The sequence below is a fragment of the Rhinopithecus bieti genome, unplaced genomic scaffold (assembly GCF_001698545.2).
Source record: "Rhinopithecus bieti isolate Rb0 unplaced genomic scaffold, ASM169854v2 scaffold_9899, whole genome shotgun sequence".
Lineage (NCBI taxonomy): Eukaryota > Metazoa > Chordata > Mammalia > Primates > Cercopithecidae > Rhinopithecus > Rhinopithecus bieti.
In genome coordinates this window covers 562,934-578,383 of record NW_016806979.1, presented here as the reverse complement: position 1 = coordinate 578,383, position 15,450 = coordinate 562,934, and the positions used below count along the sequence as shown (strand labels likewise).

The window sequence follows — 15,450 nt, the reverse complement described above, 5'->3', positions numbered from 1 at the left end:
AAAAAATTAGCCGGGTATGGTGGTGAGCCTGTAATCCCAGTTACTCGGGAGGCTGAGGCAGGAGAATGGCTTGAACCCGGGAGGCAGAGGTTGCAGTGAGCCGAGATCGCACCACGGCACTTCAACCTGGGTGGCAGAGGGAGACTCTGTCTCAAAAAAGAAGAAAAAAGAAGAAAGAAAAAAAAAAGAAAAAAAAGGCTGCACGTGAAGAAGAATTTAGTAACAAATGTCACATGGCACAGAAAGCTGGCCGTCTATCTTACTGTCACAGCGGGCACAGCGGGGGAGTGAGAGTTTGATCTTCCCAGCCAGGTGCTTTCTGGCTTTAACCTTGTATTTGAGCTTCAGCTCTGGGGCTGACACAGTGCCACTCAACCACTTCCATCCAGGTTGACTGTATAAAGGGAACTCACAGCTTCTACACCATAAAAATCAACCTTAAAGAATGGCTATAATACCATTCTTTTTATTAGCTGTGCTTTACTTTTATCTTCTAAAATCTTTTATTAAGGGCCAGGTGCGGTGGCTCACACCTGTAATCCCAGCACTTTGAGAGGCTGAGGCAGGTGGATTGCTTGAGGTCAGGAGTTTGAGGCCAGCCTGGCCAACATGGTGAAACCCCGTCTCTAATAAAAATACAAAAATTAGCTGGGCGTGGTGGCACACGCCCTGTAATCCCAGCTACTTGGGAGGCTGAGGCAGGAGAACTGCTTGAACCCAGGAGGCGGAGGTTGCAGTGAGCCAAGATCGATCCACTGCACTCCAGCCTGGATGACAGTACGAGACTGTCTCAAAGAAAAAAAAAAAAAGAAAGAAAAGAAAAGTCCGGGCACGGTGGCTCACGCTTGTAATCCCAGCACTTTGGGAGGCCAAGGAGGGAAGATCACCTGAGGTCAGGAGTTTAAGACCAGCCTGACCAACACAATGAAACCCCGCCTCTACTAAAAATACAAAAATTAGCCGAGCATGGTGGTGCGCACCTGTAATAATCCCAGCTACTTGGGAGGCTAAGACAGGAGAATCACTTGAACCCAGGAGGCAGAGGTTGCAGTGAGCCAAAATCGCACCATTGTACTCCAGCCTGGGCAACAAGCGCAAAACTCCAACAATAGAGGAGGGGAGGGGAGGGGAGGGGAGGGGAGGAATGGAATGGGCAATGGCTCTCGCCTATAATCCCAGCACCTTGGGAGGCCGAGGCGGGAGGATTGCTTCAGCCCATGAGGTCAAAGCCAGCCTGGGCAGCATAGTGAGACCCTGTGTCTACAAAAAATTAGAAAAATGAGCCAGGCATCAGGGCACGCACCTGTGGTCCCAGCTATAGTCTTAGTCCCAGGCTGAGGCAGCAGGAGGGCTTGAGCCTGGGAGGTCAAAGTTGCAGTGAGCCATGACTGCACACCTGCACTCCAGCCTGGGTGACAGAGTGAAGCCCTAACTCAAAAGAAATAAAAGAAAGAAAGGTAGAAAGTGGTAGAAGGAAGCTCCCAGAGACAACACAGAGACCTGGGCCATGGAGAGCATGAGTGGCTGAGTGGAGGCCATCTGCTGGAATAGGCTGAGCGTAAGTCTGTGAATAATAACAATGGGGTAACCACAGGCCGTGTGGGCTGGGTTCTCCACTTCTTGTCATCATCAAATGAGAAATTTTATTTCTCCAACTCCATCAGTGAGATTGCGGGTGTGCCCTGAACCCTCAGAGAGGAAGACATCTAAATGCTTACACCCACCGGGCATGGTGACTCACACCTGTAATCCCAGCACTTTGGGGGCCCAAGGAAGGAGGATTGCCTGAGCTCAGGATTTCAAGACCAGCCTTGCTAACATGGCGTAACCCCGTCTCTACTAAAAATACAAAAATTAGCCGGGTCTGGTGGGGCGTGCCTGTAGTCCCAGCAACTTGCGAGGCTGACGCAGGAGAATCCCCTGAACCCAGGAGGCCGAGGTTGCACTGAGCCGAAATTGCGCCACTGCACTCCAGCCTGGGCGACAGAGCAAGACTCTGTCTCAACCAATCAGTCCTAACACTGTGCACACAGCCGGCGGATGCTGCAAAAGGCAGCCCTGTGGTAGACCCAGGATGCAGGAGAACGGGCCTCACCTCGTCCACGTGCACGCTCGCCCTGCCCACTCACACCACCCTGTCCGTGGGCACGCTCACCTTGTCCACGTGCGCATGCCAGTACTCGTCGTGCGCCGTCCGCGCCTCGGTGCTGTTTATGCGGGAGAAGAAGGTGGGCTTGGTCAGATGCAGTGAGGACGCGCTAATGCCAAAAGCCTCGGCGATGGTGAGCTGGACCTTCTGCCGCACCTCCCTGCAGAGGACATGACAGCCGTCAGCGCAGCCCCAGGCAGGAGGGGACGCCCGTGGGTCCCAACCCGTGGGCGGCAGGAAGAGGAACCAGCCCGCGCGCGCTCTGGACCCACGGGGCGGGGGCTCCCAAGCACACCGGGAACAGATACCGGCTCTGCCTGAGAAGGACGCAGCCCACAGCCCAGGCGCAGAACAGCCAGAGGCAGGCGCAAGACCACAGCAGCAGGACTGTGGGAAAGGAGAAGGGCGCCTGTGGGACCCACGCTGGGGAGGCTGGTGTAGAGTCAGGCCCCAGATGCCAGAGCCCCCGGGCTGCATTTGCAGGGCCTGCAGCCCAGCCTTCTATTCAGCAAGGCAGAGGCTGCTGTCCCCCGACATGGGTGTGTGAAGTGCGTGGACATGGCGTGGGGAGTGGGCGGGGAGCCTGCTAAATGTGGATGGGGTGTCTGTACTGGGGACAAGGGGACTCTCACTCAGAAGACCCCACGTGCCAGGCCAGAGTGGCTCTGAAATGGGTATCTGGGTGGGCATGGGCCCATGCGGGGCACGAGGGGGCACTCGTGTGTCCTGGGATGGTTGTGTGACACTTGGCTCCTCTGTCCTCATCTCAACCTGGGCTCCTCCAGCAGAATTTTTTTTTTTTTTTTTTTTGAGATGAGGCTTGTTCTGTCACCCATGCTGGAGTGAAGTGGTGCAATCTCGGCTCACTGCAATCTCCACCTCTGGGGTTCAAGCAGTTGTCCTGCCTCAGTCTCCCCGGAAGCTGAGATTACAGGCACCCGCCACCACACCCAACCAATTTTTGTACTTTTAGTAGAGATGGGGTTTCACCATGTTGGCCACGCTAGTCTCGAACTCCTGACCTCAGGTGATCCGCCCGCCTCACCTCCCAAAGTGCTGGGATTACAGGCACGAGCCACCGCACCCAGACTCATCCGGCAGAATTTTTAAAACTGGTCTGATTTTACGCAGCAGAAAATAAGAGGTCCTGACCAGGATGCAGCCGCAGGATTCCAGATCTGTTTCACTGACCTGGGCGCATCCTGGCCACGCTGGGCCTGCCCCAGCCTTTGCTCCATGAGATCTCGCCTCTGCGGGCCTGGCCCTGGCCCCTGGGCCTCTCTGTGGGGCCTCCCCAGACTGGTCAGGTCCATCACACCCCTCAGCCCCAGGCCACCCTGCCTGCAAACCCCCACACACCTCACTCCTCCTTACCGGTATAACTGGAAGTCCTCCTCTGAGAAGATGTTCTGTATTTTATCCCCAAAGTATCTGTGAAAAAAGGAGTATTCACAAAGGTCACACTTCATTAATCTGTTGTTCATCTCCTTTCAGTTCAGCCATTCCTCAGGTCCCTGAAAATCAACTCATAGCAACTCCGTTTCCACAATGATAACTGCTATAAAGAAGGGGCCAGGTGCGATGGCTCCTGCCTGTAATCCCAGCACTTTGGGAGGCCAAGGCAGGTGGATCACCTGAGGTCAGGAATTCGAGACCATACTGGCCAACATGGCGCAACCCCATCTCTACTACAAATACAAAAAGTAGCTGGGCATGGTGGTGTGCACCTGTAATCCCAGCTACTCAGGAGGCTGAGATGGGAAAATTGCTTGAACCCAGGAGGCCAAGGATGCAGTGAGTCGAGATTGTGCCACTGCACTCTGGCCTAGGCGACAGTGCGAGACTCCATCTCAAAATAATAATAATAATAATAATGAAAACAAAGAAGGAGCCAGCTGGGAGTGGGACCTGGGGCTAATGCGTGAGGCTGACACGGATCCAGGCGGGGAGGGTCTCTTTGCTCTCCCGGGCCCTCATGGAGCATCAGAGGCCCCATCGGATTCTTGGAGCTGCTCCTGGGAGCCTCCCACCTCTGCTGCCTCTTGCTCCCATCCCTTCTGTCCCTCGGCCCACAAAAAACACCAGATTCCCCTAAAGCTTCATGAACAAGCCCCCTGCCCACAGGCTGTAGAGAGCCCACACCTCCCAGCTCCTGTGTCCCAGTGAGCCACGAGGGACCCGGCCAACATCACAGCCACTGAGGCCCTGAGGCTGCACCAAGCCAGATTCTCCCTCACGTGGACACGTGGACACACCTCATGTGTCCCCATGTCCGCGTGTCCACGTATCCACATGTCCACGGCTAGGAGGCACGGAGCCGCTCACTCAGCTTTCAGAGCCAGCACTGAGGTCATGCTGCAGCGCTCACCTGTACAGGTTCACAAAGTGCTTCCCGACAGACAGGGCCCCTGAGTGCAAGTCCAGAATGGATGCCTGGAAAAGACATTGTGGAGTAAAGCGTGCGGCCGCAGCAATGGCAACGGCTGTTAAAATCCACAGATGGTAAATGCGAGTTACCAAGGTCTGTCCTGCACACACCTCAGGTTTTTTTTGTTTGTTTGTTTGTTTTTGTAAAAAGGATCTTACTCTGTTGCCTAGGCTACAGTGCAGTGGCAAAATCTCAGCTCATTGCAGCCTCAATATTCCAGGCTCCAGGCCAAGCAATCCTCCCACCCTCTGCCTCCCAAGTAACTGGAACTAAAGGCGCTCGCCACCACACCCGGCTAATTTTTCTTTTTTCAGTAGAGATAGGGTCTCACTATATTACCCAGACTGGTCTCAAACTCCTGGGCTCAAGTGATCCTCCCACCACAGTGTCCCAAAGTACTGGGATTACAGGCATGAGCCACTGCACCCAGTCTCAACCCAGGACTTTCTTAAAATCCTCCCAGACCTGCCAGGTGCAGCGGCTCACACCTGTAATCTCAGCACTTTGGGAGGCTGAGTCAGGTGGATTGCTAGAGGCCAGGAGTTCAAAACCAGCCTGGCTAACATGGTGAAACCCCATCTCTACTAAAAACACAAAATTAACCAGGCGTGGTGGCGGGCTGTAATCCCAGCTGTAACTGGGAAAGTTACAGAGACAGCCTCCCAAGTAGCTGTAATCCCAGCTGAGATTACAGCTACTTGGGAGGCTGAGGCAGGAGAATCGCTTGAATCTGGGAGGCAGAGGTTGCAGCAAGCCAAGATCACACCATTGCACTCCAGCCTGGGCTACAACAGCGAAACTCCATCTCAAAAAAAAACAAAAATATTCCGGGACCAAACACTTTTGTTCCCTGTGACCTAAAGAATAAAAACCAGGGGGTGGGCATGGTGGCATGTGTGGGCTGTTTTCAGTCTGGCGCCGTCTCTGTGCAGCTCCATGCCAGTCACAATCACGTGTCCCTGTAGGCAAGTGTTGACTTCTCTCGAGTAAACGCCTCACAGTGGTGCTCCCACCTTGGCCTCCTGCGTGGCTGGCACCACAGCACGGACCATGCCAGGCCTGAGTCATCACTTTGTAAGGCACTGAAGTATTTCTTGCCTGACCATCCACCTCTTAGTCCTTCCCCACATCCTCGGAGGAAGAGGCTTCCAGCCCACGTCAGTCACCCCACCTATGACCCCAGAGGAGCCCCACTGCTGCCCCTTCCTCATCGTCATGGCCACTGGTCCTGTGGCACCAACCTAGCGTGGGCCTGTTGAACGGTAACTGAACCCAACGCAACGGCCCAGCCAGCTCTGTGCAGGACAACTTCCCATGTGAACGTGGAGGAAGTGGTGGAACACAAACCCACCGACTCGCAGACCTGTAACAGATAGCCCCCGAACTGAACCAAACCAAACTGAAATAAAACAAGGAACTCAGGCAGGGTATGGCGGCTCACGCCTGTAATCCCAGCACTCTGGGGGACCAAGGCAGGTGGGTCACCTGAGGTCTGGAGTTCGAGACCAGCCTAACATGGTGAAACCTTGTCTCTACTTAAAATGCAAAAATTAGCTGGGTATCGTGGCACATGCCTGTAATCCCAGCTACTCAGGAGGCTGAGGCAGGAGAATCACTTGAACCCAGGAGTCGGAAGTTGCAGTGAGCGGAGATTGCCCCACTGCACTCCAGCCAGGGTGACAGAGCGAGACTCCGTCTAAAAAAAAAAAGAACTTAATTTTCAGAACCCAAGAGAAAAGAGTTTGCAGAAAAAAGTCACACAGACCATCACAGAAATACTTTGAAATTCTTAGAGTCTATAAATTAATTTCTTAGAAGTTTCAAAGATGCAGACTCAGGTCTATTCAGTGATTACAATTCAAAGCGATCACCAAATACACAGAGAGAAACAGATCTTCAGACAATTCCACACACCAAGCAAGAAAATAACCCTGAGGAAACCGCATGGGAATTTGTGCTAACACCAGCTGCGCTGGGGACTGACTCCCAGTCACTGCCCGTCAGGAGGGTGAGGCCACGGCGGGTGGTGACTCCGTGATCCCTGTGGCTGCGGTAACACAAACCAGGGCTTTAAAACAACACGAGTTTATTCTCTCACAGTTCTGGAGCCCAGAAGTCCAAAATCGAGGTGTGGGCAGGGTCCTGGGGAGGTCCCGCCCGCCTCTTCCCATAGCCACACCACTCCCATCTCTGCCTCCGTCTTCACAGGACCTTTTCCTCCTCCCTCTCAAGTCTCCCCCTGCCTCTGTCTCCTATGGGCACTTGCCATTGGATTTAGGGCCCTAAATCCGGGAGGATCTCATCTTGAGATCCTTAAGTTAATTACATCTGCAAAGGTCCCTTTTACAGATCAGATCATGTCCACGGGCTCCAGGTGAACACATTCTCCGAGGCCATCAGCCGACACCCTGCAGCGTCACACAGGGGACAACAGCCCCACAGGGCGTCCATGGAGGCATCCAGTTCAGAGGTTGCAGGATGCGTTGCAGCATGTCTGTCCCACGGAGGCTCTGCTGTTTCCCGGCAGCTCCATGGGCTCTCCTGCGTCCAGCGCACACGGCCATCTCCTCGCTGGGCTCCCACCCCTCTCCCTTGCCGGCTCCCTGCTTCCAACCCCCTCTATTCCCCCAACATGAACTGCAGCCAGGCAGGCTGTGACATGCCATGAAGAGATGGCCACGCACATCTAAGGACACACTCTCCCCAGTGAGGGTCCGCTGCACAGATTTCAGTCAGGCGCGGCTGCTGCGGCGGGTGCTGAGAAACACCATGGCAGGCCTCACCCACATTTGGGGGCATGCAGGGAACCCTGCACGTCTGTGCCTTCCCCTTCCCATCCAAGTGAGAGCAAAGTTAAAGGGTGAAATAAAGGGGGCAGGAACTACATTCAACTCACCCCTCCGTCAGATCCTCCCAGGGAGAGCCCCTTCTCAGCTATGCTGTAGGGAGAAAATAATTCAGAATTTAGTTACTGGAATTGTCTATAATGTATCATCTAGGCAAAACGTCAATCAGCACAATTAATGCAATGTTAGTGGGTCCTGCGTGTTTCATGTTTATGATGTAAACAAATATTTAGACCAAACGACTCAACTTTCAAAGTTCAGTGCATAAGCGACAATACTGCCATTGCTGTCTTGTCAATATTTGACTCAGCTTAGAAACGACTGGGCTTCAGCACTTTGGGAGGCCCAGGTGGGTAGATCACGAGGTCAGGAGTTCGAGACCAGCCTGGCCAACATGGTGAAACCCCGTCTCAACTAAAAATACAAAAATTAGCCGGTTGTGATGGCAGGTGCCTATAATCCCAGCTACTCTGGAGGCCTATAATCCCAGCTACTCTGGAGGCTGAGCCAGGAGAATCGCTTGAACCTGGGAGGCAGAGGTTGCAGTGAGCCACGATCATGCCACTGCACTCCAGCCTGGACAACAAAGCAAGACTCAGTCAAGAAAGAGAGAGAGAGAGAGAGAGAGAGAGAGAGAGAGAGAGAGAGAGAGAGAGAGATGGAGGGAGGGAAGGAGGGAGGGAGGGAGGGAGGGAAGACATGAATGGCTGGGCTTAATCGCTCATCTTCAATATCAAAAGCCACCTGGGCCAAGCTAAGGAGCCTTGGGAGCATCTAGGGGAGGGCCCGCTGCTCCCCATCTCTCCTGGGACCTCAGGCAGGCGGGGGAAGCTTTGAGATTCACCAGCTCAGGAGATAGGGGCCCTGCCCATGGTGGGAGAAAGATACGGATGCACCAGCTGTGCTGGACCAGAGAGGACCGCCCCGAGCTGCCACAGGTGCTGGGAGCCGCCTGTGGACACCAAGCGGGGACACGCCGGTGCCTCAGTGAGACGCAGTAACCCCCCATGGAGCTAGGCAGCATCCTCGGGGGCAGCCTCCCTGGGGAGAATCTCAGGGCGGGGCACGTGGCCCAGGGCTGCACAGGCTTAGCATCTCAACAAGTGGTTGGAAAATCAAAACTTTCTTTTAAGATCTCAGTAAGAAAAGTCCAGCACCAGTGGCCTCTGAGTGGCGTCCTGTGCTGCCACAAGTCACAGCCAGGTGGGCTGAAGGGCTCCTTGGAGGCAGTTTCAGGGCAGACACTGAGTGGTCATTGGGCAGTGTCCTGGAGGCTCCGTGGGGAGCATGGGGCACTCAGCAGCAGCCCCCAGAGGCAGCCACGACCCCTGCAGAGGAGCCCGGGCCTCCAGGTACTCTCTCAGCTACTGTTTCGCTGAGGGCCATGGTCTCCTCTTCTGAAATCGGAAAATATGAGCTTGGCCCTTGAAAGTACATAATTCTTTTTTTTTTTTTTTTTTTTTTTTTTTTTTTGAGACAGAGTCTCACTCTGTTACCCAGGCTGGAGTGCAATGGCACGATCTCGGCTCACTGCAACCTCCAACTCCCAGGTTCAAGCGATTCTCCTGTCTCAGCCTCCTGAGTAGCTGGGATTACAAATGCATGCCATCACGCCTGGCTAATTTTTTGTATTTTAGTAGAGATGGGGTTTGGCCATGAGCCCAGGCTGGTCTCAAACTCCTGAGCTCAGGCAATCCACCCGCCTTGGTCTCCCCAAGTGCTAGGATTACAGGCATGAGCCACTGTGCCCAGCCCAGAAATTCTTATAAAATTATAATAAACATTTTTTTTTTTTTTTTTTTTTTTGAGATGGAGTCTTGCTCTGTCGCCCAGGGTGGAGTGCAGTGGTGCGATCTCGGCTCACTGCAACCTCTGCATCCTGGGTTCCAGCAATTCTCCTGCCTCAGCCTCCCAGGTAGCTGGGACTACAGGTGCTCACCACCACGCCCAGCTAATTTTTTGTATTTTAGTAGAGACAGGATTTCACCGTGTTGCCCAGGCTGGTCTTGAACTCCTGAACTTAGGCAATCCGCCCCTCTCCCAAAGTGCCAGGATTACAGGCATGAGCCACCGAGCCCAGCAATAAAATCTTTAAAACCACTTTATTACTAATAATGCTCTGCTTTCCACCCTGGCCCCACTCCGCATGTGTTTGTTTAAATCCCGCGGTGCTCAGGGACAGGCGGTTACCTGCGAATCTGTTCCGCTTCCTCCCTGGTGATGACGACATCGGTGACACCTCTGCCGCATTTCCTGGGGGTGCAGCCTGGGAGGGGACAGCCAGGGTGAGACACAGTTTCCAAGGCCACCGGTGCATGCCCTTCCAGGGGATCGGGGCCAGAGCTGGCTAATACGCCTGGTCAAATGTGAATTTCAGACACACAACCACAGCTCTCCAGAGTGCATGCGCTTTGTGCAGTGCGTCTGGAGTTCATGTCTCACTGGGCGTCCTTGGCTTCCAGTGGCTCCAACTGGAGATTTAATCCAGAAGCACCAGTTGCTGCCCCAAACCTTGGGAAAGCCACAGAAGCCCCAGACACGGAGTCGACAGCATTCCTGAACCATCACTGACTGCAGGTCCAGACACCCACAGGCACCGTCAGAAAACCCTCCTGAGACCACCAGAGCGGAAAACCCTCCTGAGACCACCAGAGCAGAGCTTGGTCCCAGTCCTTCCCCAGGGCATAGGGAACTGTTCCCCACATCCCCCTGTCTCTCCCCGTACCTCGGTGACCTGCGGAGGCTGAGAGGGAAGAGGAAGCAGCAGCTCAAATGGGGGTCAGGGTGGTCGGGGGCAGGGACAGGGACAGGGTCGTTGGGACAGGAGCAAGATGGTCGGGGCAGGAGCAGGGTTGCCAGGGCAGGGGCAGAGACAGGGTCGTTTGGGGCAGGGACAGGGTCGTTGGGGCAGGATCAGAGTGGACAGGAAAGAGTCAGGGTCATTGGTGCAGGGGCAGGGTGGATGGGGCAGGGTGGTCAGGCAGAGTTAGGGTGTTTGGGGCAGGGTGGTCGGGGCAGGGGCAGGGTCGTTGGGACAGGGACAGGGTGGTTGAGGCAGCATCGCCCAGATGCACAAGGCACAGCAGAGTGTCAGAGAGGGGCCCAGCCATCCGCCCCTGTGGTTTGGTACGAAGTGCAGCTGGCTTTGTGTGCTGGGCAGGCCGCAGGCCATGCCTGACTATGAGACGGCAGCCCACAAGCACCAGGACATGGGCCAACCGGGACTCCACAATTTGCTTCTCCTCCCTCTCCCTACGTCCTGCCTAGAAAGCTAACCCACGGCCGGGCGCGGTGGCTCAAGCTTGTAATCCCAGCACTTTGGGAGGCCAAGGTGGGTGGATCACAAGGTCAGGAGATCGAGTCCATCCTGGCTAACACGGTGAAACCCCGTCTCTACTAAAAATACAAAAAATTAGCCGGGCGAGGTGGCGGGCGCCTGTAGTCCCAGCTACTCGGGAGACTGAGGCAGGAGAATGGCGTAAACCTGGGAGGCGGAGCTTGCAGTGAGCTGAGATCCGGCCACTGCACTCCAGCCTGGGCGGCAGAGCGAGACTCCGTCTCAAACAAAAAAAAAAAAAAAAAAAAAAAAGAAAGCCAACCCTGAGCCTGGACATGAAGCCTTCCCCTCGGGACCATGGGAATAAAAGCCTCGCACTCAGTGCTGAGCACCAGCATCAGGGGCTTGGACCCAGGCATCACATGGCACCATGATGACCTTGTTCCAGGAGATAAACAAAGCTCCACTTGGCTGAATATCAGGGAAGGGGGGCTGTAGTTACATGTGGTTAAATGATCTATTGGACATAGGCGTTTTATTTCAAAAACAGAAAGTCATTTTATGCTTTTTTATAAGGTTTCCCCCACTAAACATGAGGACACAGGAAAGCGGAAAGCAAACGGCAAATGCAATGAGAGCCACACAGGCCTGTGGCGCAGCCTCTGTACTAGCAACGAGAATCACTAGAGGGAAGAGAGGGTCCCCTGTGACACAGGAGCGACTCGACAGGAAGGGGAAGGGACAGCAAACAGCAGACAACATTGCCCCATGACACATATGGCAGCCAAAGCAGAGATACTGCTGGGTCCACACTCTGGAGATTCTGATGCACCTTTTCCATAACTGGTGGGTGAAGGGGACAGAAACTGGTGATGAGAATTTGTGCACATGAGCGTGGGTCAGGAGAAATACTCACAAAGTTGTAGAAAATGACCAAAAATCTCATGCATTTAGAAATTTTTTAAATTTCCAAGTACCTCATGAGTTAAAAAACAATAATAATGAAAATTAGAGGCCGGGGCAGTGGCTCATGCCTGTAACCCCAGCGCCTTGGGAGGCCGAGGCGGGTGGATCCCCTGAGGTCAGGAGTTTGAGATCTGCCTGGGCAACATGGGTGAAACCCCGTTTCTACTAAAGTTACAAAAATTAGCCAGACATGGTGGCAGGCGCCTGTAGTCCCAGCTACTCAGGGGGCTGAGGCAGGAAAATCACTTGAACCCAAGAGGCTTAGCGGAAGTTGCAATGAGCCAAGACCACACCACTGCACTCCAGCCTGGGCAATAGAGTAAGTGACACTCCGTCCANCCTCCCAAAGTGCTGGGATTACAGGCTTGAGCCACCGCACCCGGCCACCAAGCTTTTTAAAAAGTGTGCAGTGTGGTGGCATCAGGCACAATTGACCTCCAGAACTTTTCCGCCTCCAGGTGAAATCCCAAACCCATTAAACATGGACTTCCCATCCCCCCTCCCTCATTCCAACATTTTTCTTTTTTGGCAGGGGTCAGGATCTCGCTCTGACACCCAGGCTGGAGTGCAGTGGTGCACTCTAGGTTCACTGCAGCTCCGACCTCTCGACCTCCCAACCTCCTGGGTTCAAGTGATTCTCCCACCTCTGCCTCCTGAGCTGGGGGTACAGGCGTGCACCACCGCACTTGGCTCATTTTTTATTTTGTAGAGATGGGGTCTCACTGTGTTTCCCAGTCTGGTCTTGAACTCCTGGCCTCAAGCGATCCTCCTGCCTGGACCTGCCAATGTGCTGGGATTGAGGATGAGCCACTGCTCCAGGCCATTCCAACTATTTTTAATGTTGATAAATTATTAATGATCGCAAGAAAAAATTCTGCTTGGTGCTGGTATTCAAAAAAGAGTTTTGCAAAACTGGGATGTTAGAGAGAGAACTGCTAAGAAAGAGAGAGCACTCACAACAACCCACAACAGAAGCACGTTTATTTTCCTGACCCCAGGCGGTCCCGTCCCTCCCTGCGGCGCAGCTGGGACCACGTTCACGTGCGTCACAACGGCGCCCCTTTGTGGAAGAACTTGGCAATCTTTTCTTGGTTAAAGTGCAAAGCATTGAATTGAATTTTTTAAAACCTGAATTCTGCCTCAAAACCCAGTCGCGCATCTTGGATTTTAAAACTAAGATTTTTAAAACATCCAGATGGCATGGAATGCTCAAGAAAACAGAAGTGACAGGAGGCCTACGGGCAGCGGGGTCTGCAGTGGCCGGCCCGGTCAGCCCTGCTCCGGGGCCATGCGCTCTCCAGGGTGCTGAACCCCGGCCCTGCCAACCGCAGCGCTGCTCCAGGCTCTGGGCTGCCCTGGAACCACCACCACCCCCATATCAGGCCCAGGCAGAACAGGAGCGGGGGAGAGGAGCTGGGGCGCAGGACAACAGAAGGGTTGTCGGTCGCTCCTTGTTACATTTTCCCCCAACATTCTCCGACTGTACCACATTCTCCAGTCAAAAAACCTTTCTGGTTTTGACTTTCTCATCCCTATCTTTCTAAGGCAAACCATCTCCTCCGCTGGACTGCACAGCTTACTAAAACGTTGACCGTGGCCGGGCAGTGATGGGCAGGGCCCGAAACACCTGCACTCCCAGCCAGGTGTGGACTAGCCAGCCCGCAGGAGGGGAGAGGTCGTCTGCTACCCCCAAGCATATCACATCCAACCCAATTCCCACCTCTTCGTCTCAGCCAATGTCCTTTAACCACATTGAGTCTTATTTTAATGCGTTACTTTCCTGAACTACCGCAGAGCCTGTGGCACTGTACCTTCAAACCTACGGTGACTGTCGTAGTCCTCAGAGCAGGGCACCTCGATGAATCTCCCCGCCACGACCTCGCCACGGCGGGCCAGGACCTCTGCGACCCCGTCTTCGGCCCCTAAGCTGCTCCAGAGCAGAAGTGCGGTGAGCACAAGGCCGGCCCCCAGGCCCGCAGTCCTTAGCCACGGCCTCTGCCAAAGCCTCTGCACCTCCCGCGGGGCTCGGTCCTTCTTGGTGCTGAGAACAGAAAACAGGCCATGTCACCCAAATGCAGAGTGAGGCCAGAGAAAACGCTCCCCAATCATCAAAGTGCATGCACCATGACCCGGCCTTCACTCACACCTCACCCCTGAAACGAGGGCTTCCTGCCTGGGGCCAGCGCTGTCCACTCAGGAGACACGGACTCTTCCCTCCCTTTCCCTTCAGGGGTCTCCAATACACACTAGCTGCCTCCTGAGCCAGGGAGTTTGAGAAACACTGCAATAGAGACCCATGGGTTTTAAGCAGAAAAAAAAAAAAAAAAGGCCAGACATGTTCCTTATAAAGGCCACTTGAGGCGGGCGCAGTGGCTCATGCCTGTAATCCCAGAACTTTGGAAAGCCAAGGTGGGCAGATCACCTGAGGTCAGGAGTTCAAGACCAGCCTGACCAACATGGTGAAACCCTGTCTCTACTAAATACAAAAAAAAAAAAAAAAAAATTAACCAGGCATGGTGGAACATGCCTGTGTAGTCCCAGCGACGCAGGAGGCTGAAGCAGGAGAATCATTTGAACCCGGGAGGCAGAGGTTGCAGTGACCCAAGATTGTTCCATTGCACTCCAGCCTGGACAATGAGAGCAAAACTCCATCTAAATAAATAAATAAATGCCACTTTAATGTGAGACGTTTCACAACAAAATAAGGATGTTTAAAAGGGTTTGCTTAGCAAAATGGGACAGGATGGGGTGCCCTGTGGTGCAGCTGTTCTAGGACAGGCTGGTAGTGATGGGGGCCTCCATGCAAGGGTGAACCCTAAGGACGGGGGCCGCTGGAGGAAGGCTGTTTCCAGAGTGGGGCAGAGGTGAGCCCCCTACAGCTCAGGTGTTCCATCAGGGCCGCGCTCACTCCCCTCCTGTAAAATAAGCTTCACGTCTGCTCCAAGGAGCAGGTGTTGGGTCTGTCCCACCGCCGAGAAGAGAAGGGCTTCGGACATACGTATTTCCAAAACTTGAATAAAGGCTAATTTAAGGTATATTAGGACAATATTTCTTTTATTTATTTATTTTTATTTATTCATTTTTTTGAGACAGAGTTTCACTCTTGTTGCCCAGGCTGGAGTGCAATGGCACCATCTCGGCTCACTGCAACCTCCACCTCCCAGGCTCAAGCAATCCTCCTGCCTCAGCCTCCTAAGTAGCTGGGATTACAGGTGTGCACTACCACGCACAGCTTTTTTTTTTTTGTATTTTTAGTAGTAGAGACAGGGTTTCACCATGTTGGTCAGGCTGATCTCGAACTCCTGACCTCAAGTAATCTGACCGCCTCAGCCTCCCAAGGTGCTGCAATTACAGGCAAGAGCCACCACGGCCAGCCTCAAAAGTCTATATTTCTATATTAACCATTCAGTGCTGACAAAAACTGTTACTCAGTATTTCAGAAAATGTACAAGTGAACTGGAAATTTTTTTTTTTTAACCATTTAGGTGCTAAAAAAAATTTTTTTCCGGTTTTTCAAAAAATTTCAAAGGAAATGGAAAATTTTTTTTTTTTTTTTTTTTTTTTTTGTTTTTTTGAGACGGAGTCTCGCTCTGTCGCCTGGGCTGGAGTGCAGTGGCCGGATCTCAGCTCACTGCAAGCTCCGCCTCCCGGGTTTACGCCATTCTCCTGCCTCAGCCTCCCGAGTAGCTGGGACTACAGGCGCCCGCCACCTCGCCCGGCTAGTTTTTTGTATATATATATATTTTTAGTAGAAACGGGGTTTCACCATGTTACCAGGATGGTC

At 53.4% G+C, this 15,450-nt stretch overlaps 1 protein-coding gene across 1 annotated transcript in view; it reads right to left on the bottom strand.

Moving 5' to 3' along the window:
• Positions 1-15,450, bottom strand: part of OGFOD3 (2-oxoglutarate and iron dependent oxygenase domain containing 3) — a 25,291-nt gene that overhangs the window by 6,915 nt on the left and 2,926 nt on the right. Inside the window, exons 2-8 of the mRNA XM_017879170.1 lie at positions 13,811-13,947; positions 13,478-13,707; positions 9,614-9,689; positions 7,474-7,516; positions 4,518-4,582; positions 3,524-3,580; positions 2,156-2,309 (exon numbers count right to left, since the gene is read on the bottom strand). Of these exons, the coding sequence (XP_017734659.1) occupies positions 2,156-2,309; positions 3,524-3,580; positions 4,518-4,582; positions 7,474-7,516; positions 9,614-9,689; positions 13,478-13,707; positions 13,811-13,947 (762 nt within the window). The remainder of the gene's footprint in view (positions 1-2,155; positions 2,310-3,523; positions 3,581-4,517; positions 4,583-7,473; positions 7,517-9,613; positions 9,690-13,477; positions 13,708-13,810; positions 13,948-15,450) is intronic.